The sequence below is a fragment of the Aspergillus neoniger genome, assembly GCF_003184625.1.
Source record: "Aspergillus neoniger CBS 115656 unplaced genomic scaffold BO87scaffold_2, whole genome shotgun sequence".
Taxonomy (NCBI): Eukaryota; Fungi; Ascomycota; class Eurotiomycetes; order Eurotiales; family Aspergillaceae; genus Aspergillus; species Aspergillus neoniger.
This window is the reverse complement of record NW_020291130.1, coordinates 1184580-1207546: the sequence shown is the minus strand read 5'-3', so window position 1 is coordinate 1207546 and position 22967 is coordinate 1184580. Positions and strand designations below refer to the sequence as shown.

General features: G+C 49.3%; 6 protein-coding genes across 6 annotated transcripts; all 6 read left to right on the top strand.

Moving 5' to 3' along the window:
• The first annotated feature begins 303 nt into the window (after positions 1 to 303).
• On the top strand, positions 304 to 1792 carry BO87DRAFT_82076 (uncharacterized protein). The gene is made up of 2 exons (XM_025629600.1): positions 304 to 1564; positions 1619 to 1792. The coding sequence occupies exons 1-2, from the start codon at positions 553 to 555 to the stop codon at positions 1693 to 1695; spliced, it is 1089 nt and encodes a 362-aa protein (XP_025484867.1). The 5' UTR covers positions 304 to 552; the 3' UTR covers positions 1696 to 1792.
• A 1115-nt stretch (positions 1793 to 2907) lies between these two features.
• On the top strand, positions 2908 to 4294 carry BO87DRAFT_382420 (Rcd1-like cell differentiation family protein; the record flags this gene model as incomplete). The annotated part of the gene is made up of 4 exons (XM_025624605.1): positions 2908 to 3367; positions 3427 to 3582; positions 3670 to 4045; positions 4117 to 4294. 4 exons carry the CDS (start codon positions 2908 to 2910, stop codon positions 4292 to 4294), a joined length of 1170 nt encoding a protein of 389 aa, XP_025484866.1.
• A 1046-nt stretch (positions 4295 to 5340) lies between these two features.
• BO87DRAFT_297930 (putative PHD finger domain protein) lies at positions 5341 to 8150 on the top strand (the record flags this gene model as incomplete). Its single annotated transcript, XM_025619035.1, has 5 exons — positions 5341 to 5511; positions 5604 to 5701; positions 5764 to 5983; positions 6041 to 6883; positions 6936 to 8150. The coding sequence occupies 5 exons, from the start codon at positions 5341 to 5343 to the stop codon at positions 8148 to 8150; spliced, it is 2547 nt and encodes an 848-aa protein (XP_025484865.1).
• A 110-nt stretch (positions 8151 to 8260) lies between these two features.
• On the top strand, positions 8261 to 8815 carry BO87DRAFT_82032 (uncharacterized protein). The gene has a single exon (XM_025629599.1). It carries the CDS (start codon positions 8370 to 8372, stop codon positions 8652 to 8654), a length of 285 nt encoding a protein of 94 aa, XP_025484864.1. The 5' UTR covers positions 8261 to 8369; the 3' UTR covers positions 8655 to 8815.
• Positions 8816 to 14835: 6020 nt separating this feature from the next.
• BO87DRAFT_82006 (uncharacterized protein) lies at positions 14836 to 15363 on the top strand. Its single transcript, XM_025629598.1, has one exon. It carries the CDS (start codon positions 14931 to 14933, stop codon positions 15219 to 15221), a length of 291 nt encoding a protein of 96 aa, XP_025484863.1. The 5' UTR covers positions 14836 to 14930; the 3' UTR covers positions 15222 to 15363.
• A 4447-nt stretch (positions 15364 to 19810) lies between these two features.
• Positions 19811 to 21885, top strand: BO87DRAFT_81971 (HMG box protein). The gene is made up of 3 exons (XM_025629597.1): positions 19811 to 20249; positions 20304 to 20375; positions 20441 to 21885. Exons 1-3 carry the CDS (start codon positions 20046 to 20048, stop codon positions 21665 to 21667), a joined length of 1503 nt encoding a protein of 500 aa, XP_025484862.1. The 5' UTR covers positions 19811 to 20045; the 3' UTR covers positions 21668 to 21885.
• The last annotated feature ends 1082 nt before the right edge of the window (positions 21886 to 22967 follow it).

Sequence of the window (22967 nt, the reverse complement as noted above, 5' to 3'; positions counted from 1 at the left end):
CAACGGCATCATCGGCCACTTCTCTGCCATTGGATCACAGCGGGGCAACAACATGCAGAGTTGAGAAAAGTGGACATCCCAGCCTCCGAAATTTCCTTTTTTAAATTATGAGCTAAGTTTATCTTCATCGCTGATTCACTCGGCCTGGCAGTGATTGGTGGTGGTCGTCACAGGAAATGCGGTGGTTGGGAAGTCGACCGGACGGAGGCTGGGATCAAAGAAGGGCGGACGGGCTACTCGTGGGATGGCACCCTGTTCCGACTTCTCTTCTCAAACCCTCCATACATTTTCTCCTCAACTGATATGCATTCTTTCGATCTCTGCTCTGCAAGCTACCTGTGACGGTCTCTCGCATTCCATCTATTTGCTTGGCTTCCTTTCGTTCGCTGTCTCTCGTTCTATACCTCCCTTGTCATACCAAGACCCTACATCGAGTCATACGTCGGAACTTCCCAAATTTTGTCCCTGGCAGCGATCGCAATCCAAAGCTGCTTTTGGTCGCATCGTGGGCTGGCCTCGTGGTTGTGGAAATTCCTACATTCTCCCCTCGCCATGCATGCGTCTCGCATAATCCCGTCGACCTTATCTATACTGGCCCTACTGAGTCAGTTTCAACTCTCGATAGCTTCACCATTGGAACCCGAGGTGAGTCTCGAGGAGGCCACCTTGGAGAAACGCTGTTCGAATCCTTGCGGTTATTATAGCCAGCTTTGCTGCAGCTCAAGCGAAACATGCAGCACCAACAGTGATGGCGAAGCTGAGTGCGTCGGTTCCGGAAGCTGGGAGTATTACACCACCACGTATGTCGTGACCGAAACAGAGCGTGCGACTTTTACTTCAACCTGGAGCTCCTACATTTCGGCAACAACGAGCACTGGCAGTTGCAATGCCGAGTATGGTGAAACGGTCTGCGGCAGTGACTGTTGCGGCCCTGCATATGTCTGCTCCAACAATCAATGTATCCTGGGAAGCACGTCAATCTGGGCAACCGCGACTGCCACACCCCCCGTACGTGGAACAACGCTATCGACTGTAACTCAAACGGCCACTACTACTGAGCCTTTCACTGCCCCTGTGAGCACAAGCGGCACGCCATTGGTTGTGAAGGGCTCCGGCGGAGGACTCAGCGGCGGAGCCATCGCGGGCATTGTTATCGGAACAATTGCCGGCGTGTTCCTTCTGTTACTCCTTTGCGCCTGTATGTGCTGCCGTGGAGCACTTGATTCTGTGCTTGCTTGCCTTGGTCTCGGTGGTGGTAGGAAGCGGAAAGAAACCACTTACGTTGAAGAACGTCGTCGTCGTCGTCACCATTCTTCTTCCGGGGCTAGACCTGAGCAACGCACCTGGTTCGGCAGTCGACCGGCACCATCAACAGCAGGTGGCGGTAAGAAGAAAGAGTCTGGCATGGGTGCTTTGGCGACCATTGGAATCGTCCTAGGTGCGATCGCGCTGTGCCTTGGGTTGAAGAGGCGCAGAGACCATCGTGACGTGGATGAGAAGAGCGATTACACGTATCCGAGCACCTACTACAGTTACTACTCCTCTGACTACTATACCAACGATGGTAAGCAACGTCTTGTTCTCATTCAATGATAGCATGATGCTAATAACATTGCAGGAAGCGTTGTGACAGATGATCGGCGGACGAGAGACACCAGAAGAACTAGACGATCTCGCACGCGTTCACGAAGATGATGATTTTATGATTCCGACCAACGAAAAAGGATGACTTACTGAGAAACAACGATTTTTTAGCTATGATTTGAGTCTTCGGACTTTATTTGATCGATTTGCATGGACAGGCGTTACCCAGGGTTTATGATTGATGTGTGATGGTTTCTTCTTTCGTGTCCGAAAGATCTGCAATGTACGATGATGAGACATGTATTCATGTTCTAATGCCCTTGAATGTTTCTGCTTTATCCCTTTTCTTCGTCACCTTGTCTTTGTCCTCCGTCCCTGCTTCCGTTTCTTCGAACTTATTGAAAGCCGCGGAAGGAAACTGTGTTGTAAATAAGATGCTCAAATAAATTGACAACAGCATTGTACATATGAAGGACATCAGTTGCCTGTACCGACATCGTACATAATCTATCAGGAAGTTAGTAGTAGAGAGCATCCCTGACCAGCAACAGTGAGAGCTCACACAGCCAGAGTTGCGAGTCACCCTCCGGCACGCTCCTTTAAAGCGGCGCAGGGATAGTTACAGGTATATGAAGGATCTGAGCAAAGATCGCAGCTCCCAGAGATCCAGTGTCAGTGCACCCCTAGATATGTACAAAGCTGATTCTTGATAATCATGCACCTGCCGGAGCAACTCGTGCGTTTATCCAATAACTGCAGCTGCAAGGCGGCCATCAACGGTCAGCATGCCAACCCAAGACAGAGACGGAGGAAATTGTCATCATAGAACGATTAGACTTCACCGAGCTGGTAAGAAGGGCGAATTGAAGGGATAAGAAATTTGAATAGATTCGTGTTACCGATCCACGCGATCAAGTTGTGTTGTTCCAATCGAAGTGGTTCGAGTCCGACAGGGTCCAGAGAGTGAATGAAGCTCGGCACCTCGTCGACGGCACAAACTGCCCGGGCGGAACCTGCGACTCCCCGCCTCCCGTAGTCCCAAGCCATTCCATCCATCATTTCACGCTCGCCTGTCCTTCAATCCCGCTGTCATTCCCACGCCATCTTCACAACACCCCCTCCCCTCACCCACAACTCTCAACTCTTGTATTCGAAAACCCTTATCCATGAGGCTACTCTCGAGTATACGGTCCTGACAATACCTACTCAGCATCTTAGTTCATTTTGCCCCCGTCCGGCTTTTCCCCGATCATCCAGGGCTGTCAAGTCTTCCCTCCTGAGGATTACGAGTCCCGTTGAGCTCCGATTCTTCGCTGGCCCGCCATGCTTCAAACGCAGACTCAGCACGTCTTTTCTCATCAGCACCAGTATCCGCAGGCTGATCCGACCTGGTTGCAACAACAACAGCAGCATCACCAAACCCACCCGCACCAGGCTCAGCAACCGCATTCTTCGTTGGTCGCCCAACAGCATGCCCAAGTCCAGGCGGCCGCAGCCGCAGCCGCAGCCGCTCAACAACAACACTATACTCGTATAGCCATGGCTGGAAACGCCGGTGCCGGTAATTCCGCTCAAGGGGCTGGTGCAGGAAGCATTGGTGGGGACGGTGCGTTGCCCGGTGCGGTGTCCGTGATGGATGGTGGCATCAGTGATGAGAATCGGAAAGTTTTCATCTGGGTCGCAGAGCTTCTCGATCCGAGTCGCAGAGAAGCCGCCCTTATGGAACTTAGCAAGAAGAGAGAGCAAGTGCCGGAACTCGCGCTGGTTATTTGGCACTCTTTCGGTACGGAATCACCCCCTTTGATCAGCTTTGTTGGTGGCGACTAACGGGCAGTTTTCCAGGTGTCATGACCGCTCTACTTCAAGAAATCATCTCCGTATACCCTTTGTTGAACCCTTCGCAATTAACTGCGGCTGCATCAAACCGGGTCTGCAATGCGCTGGCTCTCTTGCAGTGTGTGGCTTCCCACAACGAGACTCGCACCTTGTTTCTTAATGGTACGCAGCCGTCACCCAGGACCATCCACCCCACCCTTCGGTTTTAAGTCGTATGTGACTTGACTAACAAATTCTCGTTCGGAACAGCTCACATTCCTCTGTTCCTCTATCCTTTCCTTAACACAACCTCAAAGTCGCGGCCCTTTGAGTATCTCCGCCTCACCTCGCTCGGCGTAATCGGAGCGTTGGTTAAGAATGACTCATCCGATGTCATCAACTTCCTCCTCACCACAGAGATCATTCCCCTTTGCTTGCGGATTATGGAGACCGGCTCAGAACTGAGCAAAACTGTCGCAATTTTCATTGTGCAGAAGATTCTCCTCGACGACATTGGTCTGGCGTACATCTGCGCAACCTATGAGAGGTTTTATGCGGTTGGAACTGTTTTGAGTAATATGGTCACTCAACTTGTCGAGCAACAGACAGTACGACTTCTCAAGCATGTAGTGCGCTGCTTCCTTCGGTGAGTCTATCGCAGATTTCTTTAGATTGTGTTGGTTGATTCGTTTCTACTTCAAATGCTGACTTTTGTAGCCTGAGTGATAACAGCAGGGCGCGAGAGGCGCTGCGTCAATGCCTTCCGGAACCCTTGCGCGATGCGACGTTCTCCTCCGTACTCCGCGACGACGCCGCCACTAAGCGCTGCCTGGCTCAGCTTCTCATCAACCTCTCGGATAATGTCTCCGATGGCGCACCTGGTGTTGCGATGTAAAAAGTTCAAAAGCATTTGTTTTCCTTTTGGTTTACTTGATATACTTGACAACCTTACGATATGCATGGGGCGGGCTTAGGCGAAACACGGAATACAAGGCGCAAACTGTGTGGTATGGCAATGCAATGACGCGATCTCAGGAAAGTTGCACAAAATCAACAGAGAGAAAAGAGAAGACATGGCGGGTATGGGAGCACTGGACTTGGGGGTTTCTGTCTTGTTATGGTTCGAACGGTTCTGTTGTTTTGCTAATCATCTATTTTTTTTCTTCCCTTCCCTGGCTTTTGCTGCGGCTTTTTCTCTGCTTTCTATTTACCCTTTCCTTTCTGTTTTTTGTTTGTCCAACACTTCGTTCCCCTTCGGCCATAATGGTAAGGCTGTGCGGTGGCGTGGATACGGCTGGCGCTATTTGTCTGTGTGCATTTTGCTTATCCTCTATGTTCCCCATTCCCCATCCTCCATCTGAGTGAGATAGACCCTCTTTGAGCGAGATACCAAGATCTAGTTTTATGTTTCGTTGGGTGGTGCTGATTCTGCCTGTTGCTTAAGTTTCACTTTCTCCTGACCTGGTTTCATGCGGCGGCGAACTATTATTACGACAAAACCTTCCCTTCTAGTATTTATTAATATGAGTTTGTATCTTTCATCTAAAATAGAATAATAGAATCCACGAGGCCATGGTAAAATGTGAGCAGTCCGATCGCATCGACAGCGCAAGGCTTATCGGCACGGGATCGACCCAATCGGCGGATGGAAGTCACCTGACTGGGGTCTCGACGCGCCGCCCGGCGATTCTGTGAGCTCATCTCTTCTGCCCAGCCCGACACGCCCGCCCTGGCGAACGATTTCCTGTCTTCACGCCGCTGTCGATCACGTCGATACCCACTCAATCCACCATTTGGTAGAGACGTCTGTGTCCATTCTTCTGTTGCATATACGTTGCGATAATTACCCCTTCTCAGAACTCCCGCCCCCGCCGCAGATCCGCCGCAGGGGTCGAATCTTGTCCTGCGCCGCGGCGCCTTTAATGGTCTATATCCGCCTTCATGGTATCGCGAAAGCGCACCCGCTCCGAGGTGGACGCTGCCCCAGAGCAGCCACCTGAGGAGCCGGGTTTACTCCAGCAGCTTCGGAACTGCTGGGAGTTTGCAAGCTTAATGCAGTACATTGCCATTTTCGGTAAAGTCATGAAGATTGACGAGGATTTCGGGATTGAGGTGAGTAGTGCAAATCCAACACCTATAGTTTTTCTTTACCTTTGGGCGCGATAGATCAATGCTAATATTCTATTCTGATGTTCTGCTTGTAGGACCTGGAAACTGAATGTCTAAAGCCTACCCCTTCCGAGAAACTACTAGAGATTGGACTCTGTCTTTTGAAATGGGTGTCGTCGCATCGGGGTCTCACGTACGTGCTCCCTTGCTCTCGCCACAACTGTAGCTATGCTAATTGGGCGCTTTGGCTTATAGATTCGATAACTTCGATGAGTATACGCGACGTCAGTACAATGCGAAAGCACCACACATTCCTAACCCTTTCGGGTATGAGGAGGTTCCGAATCGGTTCTTGGACTTCGATGTTTTCTTGAAATTGCGCGTCTTGCACCAGCTGTCGATTTGGACCTTTTGGAATCCCGATCGCATCCGCGAAAAGATGCCGGAGCAGAGGGAATTGGATCAGACGGAGTGGGTGGGTTTTGCGTGACACTACCCCTGGATTCCTTTCATCCTTACTGACCTTTGCTAGCGTATCGAAGAAGTAGGCTACGATCGTGAAGGCCGTTACTACTATATCCTCGATGATAACAGGCTCTATCGCCGCACCGACCCCCCTATTCCGCCGCCAAAACCGGCCAAGTCGAAGTCGAGGAGAAAGAGCGCCCGCGCCATGAGAGCCTCTAAACGAAGACGTGTTACAGGCGCCGATCCTATTGAAGAGTCCGATGAGGAAGATAATGCTGTGAACGGCGACGCCTCAGAGGATCCTCTGCAAGCGATGACGTGGGAATGCATTGCCGTTACTCTAGACGATTACAAGCAGTTCCTCGAGTCCATAAGGAAGACAAGGGATCCCAATGAGAAAATACTGAGGGATAGGATCGATGAACAGGTCATGCCCATCATTGAGAAGGAGGAAGAGGCTCAGGAGAGACAGAAACAGAAGCGCGAGAAGGAGCTTTTCAACATGCAGTTGCTCGCTGGCGCTAAACGATCCAGTCGGATCGCCGGAAAGGCTGAGAAAGAGCGACAGGAGCGTGAGGCTGCTGAAGCAGCACGTAAACGAGAGACGGAACTAGCCGCAGCCCGCAAAGAGGAAGAAAGAGTGAAGAAGCTGGAGGCGGAAAGACGCTCGCGCATCATGACCCGGGAACAGCGTACTAAAGATCGGGAGAGGAAGCGGATACTACATGAAAGTGAGCTCCAACGCATCAAAGAAGAGCAGGAGAAAGTTGCACGCGGCGAGAGCAGAGCTTCCGAGAGACATCTTCAAGCGGAAATGGAAAAGTACCGCAAGAATCTGGAGGACCTCTCACAGGAAGATCAATGGATATTCGACTGCTCGGGCTGTGGTGTTCATGGTCAAAATCTGGTAGGTCATGATCATCCCCGGCTATTTTGGCAAGTGTACTGACCCTCAATAGGATGATGGCTCTCACAGTGTTGCATGCGAGTCCTGTAACGTGTGGCAGCACAGCAAGTGTCTCGGTATCCCGAAAAGCGAAGCTGAACGAGAGGATTTCCACTTCGTTTGCAAGGACTGTAAACGACGCGAAGAGGAAGCGAAGCTGCCCAAACTTCCACCGTTGAAATTCCGCGTCGGGTCGTCGACCTCGCCATCCTCCACTGCGCCAGAAGGAGATACCAAGATCAAGGTCCCAGATCCGGAACAAAGTCCCATATCGTCCATCAAAAACGCTCAGCATACCTTCCAGTTGCCTCTTACAGGGTCTCTTCAAAAGCAACCTCCTTCCATGCCTTCCGTTCCCTCACAAAACCCCCCTCAAGCCGTCTCCTTCCCTCCTTTGTCCCCCGAGCGCAGGCCTCAGTCCGCCCACACCACATCATTCAGCCCTCCTCGAGCCCCTTTCTCTCCATCAAAGGGCATGAATGGATTTACTCCGTCAACCAAGGAACAGGCTCCGAAATTGCCATCCATTCATCAAGCTATGCATTTACCGCCTCATTCTCGCGAGTCCTTCAACAGCGGGTCGTTTCCGGCGCGGCGACCGTCGTCCTCTCACTCTACGCAGAGTCCCACTCTGCCTTCGCCCATTCAAAACCGGCCGTCTATGTCCCCAACCCAGGGAAACCGAGATGTTGGTCCTCTTGCGGGGTTTCCGCCTGTAGCTCCAACAGATCACTCAGCCCCATGGACGCCATACGGTCAACACCAGACCCCTCGTCCAAACACGGGCAATCATTCTTCCTTCTCTTCCTTGCATAACGGGCGTCCATCTTTCATGGCCACCCCGACTGCAAGTCGCTCCTCTCCTCCCCAGAGTTCCCACGGCATGCCTCTTTCGGGTATCAGTCCGACCAAGCAATCACCCCGACCTATGACATCTGGCAGTGTCACTGGAGCTCCCGTCCTTCCTCCGATCCAGAAACTCGAGCCGAGTCCTAAATTGATGGGTCGTAGCTCGCCCGATGCACCCATTCCGCCGCCGGTCAAATGCATGACACCGGAGCAAGAGGAGCGCAGGCAAAGGGAAAACGCCATGCTGCAGGCCCAGTTGCACGGGACCAATGGCCCGCATTCAGTGATGTCGTCGCCGTCACTCAATCGTATACCACCTTTAGGGCCTCCTGCGGTTGCACAACAGCCTGCTCCATCTCCTCAGCCCGGTCCGAAGTAAAGTCTCCCGGCACTTTCTGCTTATGTGCACTAGCAGAGCAGCTGGACAACAAATCTTATACCCCTCTCGTTCCACATTGAAGCCGTACATTCACTCGTCATTATGTCCTTGGCTCGGTTATCGATCACTTAAAAGCTGAATCTTTTCATTGTGGTTCGGTAGGTTGATCTTGCAGCGCAGTAAAGCTTAAGCGGCCAATCCTTCTAGAGGCGCCAAGGCATGCGCGCAGGTCTTATGTACCTTTTTTTCCTTTCTTACCGTCTGTCCCCTCGCAGCGGTCAATACCGGGAAACCAGTTGGTGGTCCTGGGTTTTCCGTTGCTCTCTCTCCCTAAACTTCGCTCCCCCATACATTGCTTTTCGATTGCTTTTCGAAGTGCGCACTATATGGGAGTGTGCCGGTCTAGCATTCCGCACTGAGGATTTTGCTTTGTTCTTATGCTACCTATTTTGCATGGTTGATATGGTTGGTCTATGCTTCTCTCATGTCTTACTACAAACTTGATATATTGGAAGGGTGGCGTTGCAGGATACTGAGCTATAGAGGGATGGGGTTGGCTATGGATGTGAAGTAGACATTGACTAGATGTAATAAAAGCGAGGCACTTACATGATGCTTAGTTGGGACCGATCAATACCCGCTGTAGATGATTACCTGCATTATATGCTGTCGCTACCTATCCCAGCGTGACATGCACCTACTACTACTTTAGTCAACCACTGCTCGTCAACTGATATGAGAGGTACATACATACATACATACATAAGAAAAAACACAAGCAATACGCCGCACCCGCACAGCAAACAAGTCCCCCAAAACCAAGCAAACGCCATGCATGCATTCCCACAGCCTCATACCTCCCCTGGCGCCAACACGTCTAAGCAATCTAGTACATACTCCGTTGACCCGAAGTGGATCATCACGCATTAATTTAACTAACGAACTACTAGTTAGGCCCCAATGTATCTACTCCGTAGTAGTATAGTATGTAAGCAGTAAGCACCACCTAAGCACCGGTAATGTCTCAGATTCCGTCCCGCTCTCACCCGTGCGTGCGTGCGTGCATGCATACAATCTAGTAGTTACTTACGTACTAGAGCACATGTCATTTTCGGAGCTATCACCTGTCAAAAAACTTATTCTATCTATGTAATCAACGTTCTCTATACCAAAACTCAATCAATTGAGTTTTATTATTCCCGAGTGAGTGACAATATGAAACAAGGTTAATGTATATCATGGTAGGTAGTATCGTGGCGTAGCATTGGTTGCACGGCATGTGAGATTTGAGTAAGTAGTGTGGGTATGTATGTATTATTTAGGCAAATAGTAGTAAGTAGTAATTAAGTAGTAGTGATGAGTAAATTAAAAAGACGCAGGGTCACATTGGGGCTGTAGGGGGAAGGGCAAAGGCCGCGTGGTTTTAATTTGTTTAATTACGTTTAGGTTATTTATATCAACTACTGGGCTATGCTATGAGGCTGCTATCAGCGAACCGAACGGTTTATATCGTGGTAGTTAGTTAGTAGGTAGTACTAGGACTCGGGATGGAGTTGCTGCGGCAGATGGATGGATAAATGAGGATTGACTCGACTCGACTCGGGTTTTGGAGTCGGTTAATATTGGGGTGTTAGAATACGATGGATACTCTACTTAGTAGGGGTAAGTATATATTGTGGAGAAGGTAGTAGTGGGATGGCTGGCTGATCGGGTATGAACGGGGTGGTGGTTTTGGGTGGTGGTAGTAAGTAAGCAGTGGGATGTTGATTGATTGTCCATATTTGGGATGGAGGGAGTAGTAGTATGTGTGTGATATTTCTATAAAGTTGGTATATGCATGAATCTAACACGTCTCAAGATCTAGTTATCTTCCATGTCAAACACACCATTCAAGCATATACAGCATTCGAGTCAAGTAAGACACATACAACGATATTGTTGGGGAGGGATTTACCACACAATGGTACTCTGTCGGCTCACTTACCCTTGCTTGCCTTTAACCCTAGCTAGTTTAACTATCTAGCACGTAGTTCAAGAACTAATGACTTAGTTCTCACTTGCTAACCAGGATCCCAGTCCACTACAGTTAGATAAAATAGTATTGTTTAGGGAGTCCTTTCCCAACATCCCCTACCCATGCAGTAGTAGTAGTTCACCTAAAGTAAGTACCCTCCCTAATCTATCAGTAGTCTCCTGAAAACGTTCGCTAGACTAGTGAGGGAGTTAGCGAAAATCACCACCGAAAAGAAATGAAAAAGTTCTCGACCACGGCGGAATGAACCGATAAACTATACTAGACTAAGTAGTCTCCTTTTTGGATAGATCGTTCGATCAAAAATTGATTGATTGATAGCTTGGGCGAAGTGGACTGGACGGGACTGGATGGAATCACTTCAACTGGACTACTTACACTCACTTGGACTACTAGATGGATAACTTGGTTCCACTACCCGGAGATTGAACGAACATTGCTCAGTCAGCAAGCAACCTAACTAGTTACTTTGTAGTTAGTTAGCTTGATATCTCCGTCCTCCGACCGGATCCGGGCCCGTGTCCGGATAGTAGTGGGGGGAGATCGCTCGCTCGCACGGTCTAGACGGTGGCCTTGTCCGTGTCCTTTTCTCCGTGTGAGTGGGTTAAAATAATGGGTGAGGGTACCGTGGATTTGTGATGGTATGTTTGCGTGGTCTGAGAGCCGCATGCTTCCAGAAGAACATCCTTATCTTGGTGTTTTGGTGGTATGTAGCGGATCCAAAGGTATGCAGCGGACAGGCACCAAGTTATAATGAAATCAGCATTTTCTCGAGAAAAAGCAAAAGGGAGAGTATGCGGCTATACTGTGTGACTCAAAATGACTTGACTTGACTTGATTAGTCGAATCTCGCCCGAGTCCGAAATTTCTCCGCGCGCAGCGCAAATCTTTATAGATGCATCTCAGAAGCAAGCAAACGGTAGGAATGAACAAGAATTGCCTATGATGGTAGGTAGAGGAGGAGATCGGTGAACCGATTGACCGATGGTCATGACAATCTGCCCGTCAACCTTAGCCATACATACACGAACACGGATAGATCAACCGGTGTGGTTGTACCTCGAATGCCTCAAAATTGGAACTGTACACACATAAAATCGCATAACTGCTCATATAGATATGAGACCCAGTGTGTGATCATCGATGGAGAACAGCTAGTCATACTGAGTATGCTACCTGTATGGAAGGATTCCGACACCTTCAGGCCCAAACACTGGAACCCGAATTTTGCCGTCCACTCAAGGCGCATTGTCGGATGTGAGCGAAACCATAATTAGGATTCCTGGGCTGCGCAGGTGCGCCCTGCTACTCCACTGGAACCGTTCCGGCTGATCTTCTGGTTCGGAGATAGCAACTATACTCGGTTCAGCCTGGAAAGAGGTGCCGGTGCCGGTGCCCTGTTGCGTCCACAACTTACACACAGATGCCCGGGAATGGTTAGACTGATTCCACGACTAACTGTTGGCAACTCTGAATAAGGGCAAATAATAGTGACGGGAGTTTGTTACAAAGCGGGAAATGTTGTAAGCGGCAGGCCGTTGGGTGAGGTACCTCGCTTGTACTTTTGTCGGTGATTGTCCGTTTAAAATAGGTGGAAAGGGTACCTCCTGAGTACTCAGACTGTGTTAGTATATTATTCGTACCAGCAAACTGATCACTGTTAGGAGTATCGAAAAGAGGTTAGATGGGAGGGGCTGATAGGGCAATGTTAGGTTCGGGCGCCCATGTTGCAAACACATGTTGTATGCGAGATTCCAGATGTGTAGGTTGATCTCGGGCATGTTCATCTCTTTCTCCCCTCCCATACCTTATCTCCTCGATTGACTCCAGTGGCTTTTAGTTTGTTGGTTCCTGTTTTGGTAATTGGAGGCGATATGTGTCATGTCTCACCGACTGCATGACACGACGATCGCGTGGTGTAGGAATTCTCCAGTTGGAATTTTGTAAGGCTGAAATGACAGTCCGCCTATCTATGGAGTACATACTGCTGCTTAACTAGTCTACCTGTCAACTTGTTAGATCGCCGATACGGTGGCCATGACAAATTTGAGACGGCTGCCTGACAAGGCTGGCTTCATGCACATCGCATGGGAGGCTCATTGGATGATTTCCGACAATGTCTCAGATCAGATAGTTCGAACCGGCTAATATGCACGGCTGCCAGGCGTTGGAGATGTTGGAGCTGTGTTTCTGATTGGTATCAGAAACTACTACTAGTACGAGTAGTACTAACTTAGGCAGTTGCTTGTGTATGTTACTGGCATGGATCCTATTGGATTCCCGGATCTGTCTCGCGCCTTGATACTGAGCCGTAGCTATGCCTATCGGATCTGGGTTGAGAACTCTGTGGGAGAGTATTTCTCGTGTTGAACCTAGGTGGAATGCTGATACTACAAAGTAGGTTAGGAAGAGTATTCAATATCCCTTCTCCTGATAAACTCAATGACACATATTCGTCCTAAGCGCAGAGGGAGGCCATAGCTTACGTCGTAATATCCCCCTGAATGTGGATAGAAATGTTCTCTCTGTATGGAGCAAGTACCTAGTACTTGCTCCACAAGCCTAGGGTGACTTAGTTCTTGCGTACCAGCTACTTTGGAGTTACCAAACTCGGTTGGCTGGCGGGAGAAGCCTGAGGTGGCGTGACCAGCATTCACCTACCAAAAAGATCAGGCCAATGATGGATCGTCATGGTGTGATTAAATGACAGAAAATTGCTCGTGCTGCCCATCGAGCAATTACTCGATGAGAATTTAGTCGATGATTTTCTTCCCGTCAACCAATGGCGGGCATGTTGGAGGGCAGATCGGTCTGCTTCCCAGGGGCACAGCGGCGGGTGGTTCCCCGCTGGGGGCAGCGCGGAGGCTAAGCTACCGTAATTAGCGGGGGTGCCTATGGGTCCGTGGACGACGTCAGGAAGTTAGTGACTTGACTTGCTTTTTACTTACTTGCTTCGTACCACTGAAAGCGGCCCCGATACCACGCTAGTCCGGATGAGCTCGGTCTAGACTGGGCGCCCAGCAATGACCCTCTTCTCCAAATCCTTTCCCCCAAAAGCTATGCAATGGGCAGGCAGTGTTGTTGCGAGTTCTTGAGGGTCATCCATTCAACATGCTCTTGGCAGTCTGCTGTTAGTGTCACCTGAAAAATATCCCTCGTCAAGTTTTGCAGATCGTCGACATTGCGACATGTTTAATGAAGATTTTCCAAGTTCCTTGCCTACTCTGGTTTACTTGAAATTGGCATTTGCTTGTGCGTATTGTATCCTCCAGTCGAATCCCAACCTTAATTCCTTCGCCTGAATACTTGCATCTTCCATTGTGTCATGTCAAGGTTAGCTTTATAGCCGCGGTGCAGGTCAGCACTGTATCAATTCCTGCTTCTCATTGCGCTCCTCACGAATCCTATGCAGCATTTACCTTTGCTCACATGCACAGCTCCTAGCTACTTCGTCGTACGAGATTTCCCGTAGATTTCCCACCATCGACCAAGGAGACACAGTGTGTACAAAGTGTTGGACTGTGCGAAACCGAGCTATCGCCCCTAGAAGTGAGGGGGCAAAATAGGTGGGTATCGGGGCACCCTTTTGCTATGTAGAGTCCATAATAGTCAGGTCTTGGAAATCCCTTTTCCATCTGTGTAACCAACCAGACCGTGATCAGCTGGTGACGTTGACTCGACATTCACTTGTCCTGATGCAGACTTAGCAATTACTACCAAGAGAAACGCCGGTGGCTCAGGCGCTAGACTAGCTGAGTCCTGCTCACTTCGCGTACCCAATACCCAAACTGTCGGGTCCTTGAACGTGTCGATTATAGGGGCCAAAACTTGCCATTGCCACATCGTGCAGGGAGAAGTAAGCGAGTAACCAATGATTGCACATGCTTCTCCGTAGGCAATGGCAGGTCGGTCCGTTAGTGCGACCTAAGACGGGCGGCCTGTTACGACTCTGGTATCCTCTCTCCCTATAGGAATGCCTTCCAACCGAAATCATGGCCTGTCCGAAGTAAGCGCCAAATACGTAGGTTGTATGCATGGTGATTCAACGGTTGCTGTCGTGATTGACCGACGATCCCCATGTCTTGAGCCACGTTTTCTTCGCAGCCACTGCCTGCCATGCCTGCTATCTAGCGGTAAAGGCGTGTCTGGTAAAATCGGTGAGTAGAGGCCTCGCCAGCTCTTGCTTGATCACGAGGCAGATTGGCTGGGCTGGGGGTCAACCGGCTACGGCGCGCACTACTTCACGCGCTATCCAATTGCACCAGAGACACCGTCCCGACGTATGTACATACCTGCACCCCTCTGGTTCCACTCCGTGTCATATCAATCCCGTGACTGGAAGAAAGTTCGACGGCTGCTGCCCAGCGCTAATCCCTGCAGAAGGCGTGGCGCTACTGGCCTGTTTCCGAGCATCTTGGAGATATTCGTCAATCCCTCAATGTGGAAACGACATGTCCAGGATAGCCCCCGTGAGAACCTAAGGAACTCTCCCTGTCATTCTTCATATATCCGAGGCCTTGGCTCATTTCCCTCCTTTCCCCTGCAGATGCCACTGTGATATGAGGCAATATTAAACCCCAAAACTGAAAAAGCACGTTGGGCACAGTAGTGACTATCTGAAACAGTTATTCTTAAGGACGGGTGTTATTCTCAGCTACTACCTCTGTTTGGTTGGATACGCTCGAATCCCAAATGGACTGACTCGAAGAGGCGACGACTCATCAATGTAGGCAAATTCAATAGAGACAATGGTGCACTTGGCGTATCAGGAACTTCGCCAGTCAGCAGACCGTCCAAGTTCTTCGACACGCGTTAGATTTACTTCACCGAGTGGCTTGGAGAAGGATGAGTGCCGGACATGGAAAGGTGCGCTGCTTGGTGGGGGTTTACTGACCTTCCAGAAGGCCATCGAACGCTCGCAGATGATGTGGATGGTTGGGAAGGTCCATGGCGAGCCCGATCGGATCCCTGTGTCAATCCCTATCTGCAAGAGGAAACAGGAAGTCACCCAAGTGACGCCAACCATTCAATATGGGTAAATCCTCCGGAATCTCAATGATAATGTCTGGGGACAGCCTCTGGGCGCAAGCCACCTCAGCTGTATAACCCTTCCTCCAGATGCGGTGCCAAGCAGTTACAGAAGGTTACCCATGTTACTCGTTCCATACTTGCGCTCGAGGGGAAGCGGAAGGGGGTTGTCAGAAGGCCTACACGAAGTGGCCGTCCATGCGACCCATGGGACCAATGACGAACTCCATACGATCATCCACCTCCAGAAGGAAGTGGCCGCTCAGACCCCTCTCTAGAACAAGGAACGAAGGAAATGGTTTCCACTAAGGTTTCTTCTTCAGCAACGTTCCTGCGCCCGAGAATAGTCAGAAAAAACCGAGGAAGTCCGGACAAAGAATGCTCACACCGGGCAACTCTGGTTCCTGCGCAAGCCATCGGTGTGTGCCTTCGCGGGTCCATCAGAACCTTGAAACCCACTTTGGCAGCCGCAGATCATACTAGCTCTCTCGGAGGCCGTCAGATCATCCCTTCAGCTGGAACGGGAGGATCTTATGGCAAGTGAGGGTGGGAAGGGAAGAAGGGGGGGATCGATTGGGGAAGGAGAATCGTGAGAAGTGGATCAGCCGTCAGTGGAGGTAGGCGATCTGTGGGTTCTTTGCAATCTCATCCAGTCCAACCGGCTCGCCAGAGTAGGTGAGTTTTGTGTGGCTGTTGTTGTTTTGATACTCCATGTAGCTGCCGCACACTACACTGGCTCCGCTGCACGTCCTATGCCAATCAGTGGTTGTCAACGGGCCGTGTACAATGTTGGTATACTACAACTATCCAAATTGCAGCTGAAACGCCGTTTCCGCAGTGGCATAATGCAGAACAGGACGGAACTACATATTGCAAAGGCAGTGTGCTTGAGAGGAATATATGACATGACAATCCCCGAATCCTTCCAACGATGGCTGGGCTAACACACGTGACCGTAGAAGACCCAACCATCAGGATGGCCCATTCCCAAACAAGGGGGTAAGCAGAACGCCGGAAATAAACATGCGCCGATCAATCCCATTTGAGCCAGCCAAGCTAAGATGTAATTTATCATACATCAGCGTATACTGCATGCAGACCCCCTGTCATAATTGGCATTAACAAGCTAACGACATGCAGGGAAACTACGCGATACTTACGTAGCTTTGATACGGCCTACTTACTACAACTAACTAGTTAACCCATAAGTAACTAACTTACTCATCTGAATTACTTGGCTCAGCAGGAATCATGTCTATGCCCTTCCGTTCGCATAGAAGATAGCGCAGGTACAGAGTCAGTTCTGCCTGTTTCAAGCATCGCATTCCCCACCTCGACCCCACTAGATCCAATTCTCCTTCCGCGGCGAGCCCCGTGTCAACCTACTACTACACAGGAGACAGTACTAGCTGGAAATCGCAGTATTAGGCAGGACCCCTACCGGCGGCCTCGCCGGCACGATCCCGCCAGCTTAAACTACCCAAGTGGGCTAGTCTTTTCAATACATGACGCTAGCGCTGCTCACTGATCTGCTGGAGCCAGTCGTAGCTTGCCGGCTACTTCAACCCGACCAATGGATAAGCCAATAGTAATCGTGTGGCGTATTTTTGGGTCCATGGTCTCAAATACTACGAGATGCTCGCGGCATGCTCTTTTGAGTTAGTCTGGTTTGGAGGGGAGAAAGAAGAGAGGGGTGGATTTCCTTCTCTGAAGGGACGTCGGGCAACCGACTCCCCGCGCAAACCTAATTTCTAGAGGACGTGATTGCGGTCGCTCAGAAGAATATAGGACTAGAATGGCATAACAAATTCTTCGCTATTCATCTTCACGGCTATGCACCCTTTCCAAGGGGCAAAGGAAATTTCACAAATTGTATACGGAGTGCCCTGCGCCCTTCTGGTTGGGTTGTTGGTCTTGGCCCAACTACAAACATGGACCTGCTCGCATCCGAACCAACATACAGATCGGTATCCACTGGTTCGACACATGACAGATGTCTCTCACGCAGCATCTTCCAGTGGGCTACCTCAGACTTACCAAGAGGCGGGCTTGTAGCCCAACCCTCACCTAATGCGCGCTTGCCTTTGAATTCTCCGTCTCTCAACGTAGTCTGGCCGCTTTCGCTAAGGGACAAGCAAGAAAAGGCACGAACGATCGACCGGCTTGATTGTGGGGTATCGCAATAGTATGCTCATGATTTGCGCTAGCTACCTACCATTTTCAGATACATACATACGTGCGCTTCATGTCTTCGCCTGGATGACCTAGGGGCGAGTCGCAAGCTCCGCTCGGCGATGTGCGGATGCGGAGAAAGCAGAGTCTAGATACACGTATGTGGACGTCCCAGGAGCTGGAGAATACCGATCCATGGAACCTTTTCCTCTTCTTCGGAGCCGAAGTATGTAGACGGGGTATTGACGCTGATGATGATAATAGTGGTGTATGTCGATTTCTCGGGCAACAGATTGCTTGCTACTGGCTAGAACTGACTCGTTCGGGTTCAACCAAGCCTAGCCTCGAATTACTCTTGCCTGTCTTCATGGCTGAAGACTGACGAATTCTAATATATTGAAATCCGGTTGGTCAATGTCGATGTCTGCAAGATATCTACACTTCAGAGTAGTAGTTCGAGACTGCTCGGATGAGGAGACCCGGTATCCGGGGAGTTAAAACATGGAGTTAAGCTCGGATACCTCTTGTATCCGGCGGTCTCAATTTGTTTTCATGAGAGCCGGTAATCTCAATAATCGCTTGGTAGCATCTTGTTTGCCTCTTTTTTTCCCTTTTCAGATTTTTTCGTATCTTTCACCGTTAGCCTTGTGCTTCCCCGATTTACACTTCCTACCTTGATACTTTTTTTCTCTCTCTGGCCGCTTTAGTTGCTCCTCCGGGTCTGTAGAAGAATAGAATGAACATATCCGTCTCCTACAATTCATGAGGGGCCTCTTAATGTCTAGACTTTTTACTTGGTGTGAATACACACACAGTGCACGCTATCACATCCAAAGCATGAGGCTAATTCCGACCAGTGTCACTGCCTGCTTTAGTACCGGTCCCCGGATAGATTGTAGATCGCACTAATAACTTAATAGGCAAAGAGTGGGACGAATGCCTGAACGTTAGACTGCCAGTTCCCCCCCTCGTTATTATAATTATTATTTATCCATTCTAAGTACTTTTCTCACTTTATTTTTTTTCTCCCTCATATTAATTTAATCTTTATTCCTTTTATTATCTAATTTGGCTGTTAAATTTGGTTCCCCACTCACTGAAATTCAGAATTCAATAATAATTCCCTTATTATGAGGTATGGGTTTGCTCCACGATCCAGATTCACTAGGGACCAATGTCCTCTACGTAATGTGAATACCGATCATACCCAAGCTATTATTCTCTCTTTTTTTTTATTTTCATTTCCCGCCATCCCTTCCAGTGACTGAGGGGATGGCTCAGCAAATGCCGCGCCATAATATTCAGTGACATGATAAGAGAGGTAAACCCAATCCGTGCCTGGGTAGATGCATGTCCGCATTTAGTAACCACCCTGAAGTCAGGCTCTGAACAGCCTCAAACCCGCTGGTTCATCCCCCTCCCCTCTCTTTCCCCTCTCCTGTTTTCTTCTGGAAGACTAGAAGAGGAACCTAGATTTGGCACAAAGAGAAATCTAGAAGCAAACGCCGTAGAAGAATGAACAGGGGAAAAGAAGAAAGAGTGGGAGGATCCGAAAATAAACGTATGGGTGCCCCAGGAGCAGAAGTGTAGCAGACAAGCGAAGGAGATATTAAAATAAAATGGAAATCAAATCACATCAATCGAGCGGATGGGATACCAAAGGGAATGCATCCATGTCTGGCTCCGGTCCCAAGACAGCGGAACAAAGACAACGCCATCCAGCAACCCCGTGCCAACATCGAGGAAATTCACCACCGCCGGCCAGCAAGAGGGCAGCCCGTCAAGGGTTTCAGCCGCTGGGGATTCCATGGTTGTCATCCCCATCTAGAACTTCGTGCTGCAGTATCCCATCCCGCCTTAAACTGCTTGATATCCGCCCGAATTCCACCACTGTTTTTCCCTTGTCCCTATTTCCTTTCTCCCTTTCACACCTCGTGAACAACAACAATAACAACAGGTGTTCATCATCATCAAGCTTCTCTCAATTGTGCTTACTCGCATCTACACACTTCCTCCCCATCTCCATCATCTTACCCCTTCCTTCGGGGCTCCACCTCCTCCCCTCTTCTCTCTCTTCTGCTTGTTGTCGTGGTTGTTGTGGGCCTCTACTTGTTTGTTCCTCTCAGGCTTCACTTCACCGTTCTTTCTTCCACCTCCCTGTTCTTATTCTTTCACTCTTCTTATTCTGTTGAGTGTTTTATTGTCGCCCTTTTGGCAACAATCTCTACCGTCACTTCTCCCCTGTTCTTTCGTTTCGAATTGCTAGCTACCCCCGGCGTATATCCTGTCTTTTTCTTTTCCCCTCAATTTCTTCCGCACATACTTGCCCGGTTGTTGTAACCTTTCGTTGAATCGCAACCCTCTGGAAAGCCTTCAAATGCATAGCTTCCCTGCTGTGGACAATTCCTTAACTGCTATTACCACTATTCCGGGTTATTGGCTCGCCTAGGCGTGCACGATATCCACTCACTGATCCCCGCAACTTTTCTGGCTCAGCCCAGCCGTCGCATACTTCTGCCTATTCATTCCTACACCCAGAAATTGGAGGTCTCGCTGCCCCTACCTTTGAAACTCCATTTCTAGCTTTCTCTTTGATTCACAACCTCTTGATCTCTCCTTGTCATCTTCTATTGTATTCACTCCGTCTTGCTCTTTCTCGCACCATGGCAACTGTCGCTACGGCGAGAATGATTCGCGGTCAACCGCCTTCCCCGCCTCATTCCACTGATGGAGACCCTGCACCAGAAGTTCACCAAACCTCCTGTGGCACGCTCCAGCAAGCTTATGGACATCACGACCCTTATGGTTCTATGTTACATGGAAATCGTGCGTCTGGTGATATGTACGAACACAGACCACACTCTCTGGTAAGCAGACGCAACTTGCTCGATCTCATATGATAATGGCTAATCGTGTTTCAGGAGTACACTCCTCCTTCATCGCAGTACGTCTCTTCCGGGGACTATCCTCGATCACTGTCAATGCAAGCCCCGGTAAGTTTGCCAATACTGGACTTTCCAGGTCTCTGAGGTGAGCTGTAGTACTGATTAGGTCTTAGATGGCAACAAATGGCCTTCAGGTTAACACGCCTCCCCCTGCTGCAGACGAGGGCCTAGTTTCTGAATCGGTACCACGATGGAGCTCGCCGCCGTCCCAGAGACAGGTGACGAGGGCAAGGGTGGCCAGGTCACCTAGAGTGCGTCGCAGGAATAGAAATAGAAAGGACACAAGAGTCGAGCTCGAAGGCCCTCTGAGTGAAGTGACCAAGCATTTGACAAACATCCCTATTCGAGACATGGAACGCTGGGTGAATCGGTCAATAGAGGTTCGTCACCAAGAGGTAGCCAAGAGGAACGGAAAGGTTGCCAGGCCCATGAATTCTTTCATGCTTTATCGATCGGCATATGCGGACCGGACAAAGCAATGGTTTGCGCAGAACAATCATCAAGTGGTTTCCGAAGCAGCGGGTGACAGCTGGAGGCTTGAATCCCCAGAAATCCGTCAGAAGTACGAGCTTCTAGCCAATATCGAGAAGAGTAACCACCTCAAGGCTCATCCTGGTTACAAGTTCTCGCCGTCGAAAGATAAGAAGAAACGAGCTGGGAGCGAAGATGAGCGTCCCCTGGCCAGCACCCCTGGATCCACTTCAGCTTTTATTCAAAACCGTGCCGCGAGCTCTTCAGAAATTGATAGTAGTGGCTGGGAAAGTCGGGACTCGACCCCGTTTGACTTTGCTGACCATGGTTTACATCTACCTGGGGATACCTACCTATCTTCATCTGCCTGGCATGCAGCCAACCATGGGCGGCCGCACCCTGGCATGATTCCCTCCTCTGAGCCGTCTCACTACCTCCACCAGACAATTCATGCAGGGCTTATCCCTCACGTAGAGGATGTCCGATTCAAGAAGACTGGCTTGCATGGGATTCAATATGCTACGTCCTCATCCACTCCACTGGCTGCTCTACCCGGCGCCACACATCATGACCTTCTTCAACCGTCCACCTCGTTGCCCGGTGATGGACAACTGGATCCCCAGCTCCTGACCCTGCAGACCGAGCTCCAGAGCCCGAACCAGCTCTTTGGCAGCTCTCACAATATGTGGCAAGACTCTTCCAATGTCAACTGCTACACCTCTCCCTCGTCTTCCTTGGCACCTTATTCAATCCCTTATACCGCGACGACCTACTCACAGGGAATACACACCCTAGAAACCGACCCTGCTCTTGATGGTACCGGTGGCGATTTTGACACCTGGATCAACCAGCAGGGCACGACATACTAATCCTCATCTCGAACACAGTAATCATGGAACGTTCAGAATACCCTCCTCCACCAGTTTATCTGCTATCACATACAAGTCTATCTAATCTTTTCTTTCTTTTCTTGTTATATTCATCTTCTTTTTTGACCTGGGATGGACGTCTACTCTTTTTGTTTCTTACCCCTCGGAGCGGAGTTATTGTTCAAGGCGTAGGTATTTTTATTAAATGTGGCCCGGCGCTCTGTTGTCGGGGTTATCGGTCCTAAGCTCGTTCACGTTCGCTGCTTATCTGGGTTCTAACTTTCGGTTCTTTCTTTTTGGTCATGGGGCATGCTTTAGGAATGGATATTGATATGGATATGGAAATGTGCTTTGTGGGAGGCAGTTTTGTCGGCACTCTTGTGCATATCTCATGGTTGTTACGGGATTTGATGCATTAGATCAATTGGGCATTGCATGATAACAGGAGGATACCACCACTTTTCAATCGAACTGTTGTTTTTCTTTTATTTCCCATCATGTGTTGAAAATATGAGGCTTTCTCAGTATGCTGGACTCTATCTGGGCTCTACGGCATGCATTGGACCTTCTGATATTTCTCGTAAGAAATGAACATATCTGAAACATCACGGTGTGTTATTAGTCTATGAATAGCATTTACATTGTCTCTTGAATAGTGGCTATTGAAAGGAATATCCTGATTCATCTTTATACTAATGACTATCTCAGTGAATATGCAGATTCTAAACACGCCATTCTATTGCTTACTCTCCTCTACAATGAGTGTGTTACCACACACAACCCTGATCCTACACTCCACACCCACTAAGCAATTGTTCCAAGACACTTATTCACCCTTCTATTCTTATACCTAATGAGTCTTTCTTTCAATATATCCCCATTCAAGCCCCTCGTTTCATCCTCCCCCAGCTATTTACTATATCTGTATTTCTTTGTTCTTTGGCCATTCAACAACCACAATCTAAAATAGGACCTCAAAGCGAGGACCATTGAATTCTCTCTTTTGACGTCGGTTGTCTTAGTTATCTTGTTCCTGTTAGTTGTTGAATAGGTCAATGGGGGCTGTGTAACAATTTCAGAATATCTCCTGGACCCACTTTTTCTATCTATTTAACTCGTCGATTGTTCTATGGTGAATCTTCATGATGGTCTTACAGTGTTTATTTAGTATGTAGTTAGAGAGTCTTGTTATTGTCTCATTCTGTTGTTCACTTATCTTCTGAAACATGGTCTACGATTGAATACAATTTTTTTTGAGGATATGGATGTAGCTTCGCTTCATCGGCCTGGGGGATGTTGG

Coding starts and splice junctions, on each gene's coding strand:
- BO87DRAFT_82076 (XM_025629600.1), top strand. CDS start 553: ATGCATGCGTCTCGCATAATCCCGTCGACCTTATCTATACTGGCCCTA. Junction 1,565..1,618: donor TGACTACTATACCAACGATG/GTAAGCAACGTC, acceptor ATAACATTGCAG/GAAGCGTTGTGACAGATGAT.
- BO87DRAFT_82032 (XM_025629599.1), top strand. CDS start 8,370: ATGCGCGCAGGTCTTATGTACCTTTTTTTCCTTTCTTACCGTCTGTCC.
- BO87DRAFT_82006 (XM_025629598.1), top strand. CDS start 14,931: ATGGTGCACTTGGCGTATCAGGAACTTCGCCAGTCAGCAGACCGTCCA.
- BO87DRAFT_81971 (XM_025629597.1), top strand. CDS start 20,046: ATGGCAACTGTCGCTACGGCGAGAATGATTCGCGGTCAACCGCCTTCC. Junction 20,250..20,303: donor AACACAGACCACACTCTCTG/GTAAGCAGACGC, acceptor ATCGTGTTTCAG/GAGTACACTCCTCCTTCATC. Junction 20,376..20,440: donor CACTGTCAATGCAAGCCCCG/GTAAGTTTGCCA, acceptor ATTAGGTCTTAG/ATGGCAACAAATGGCCTTCA.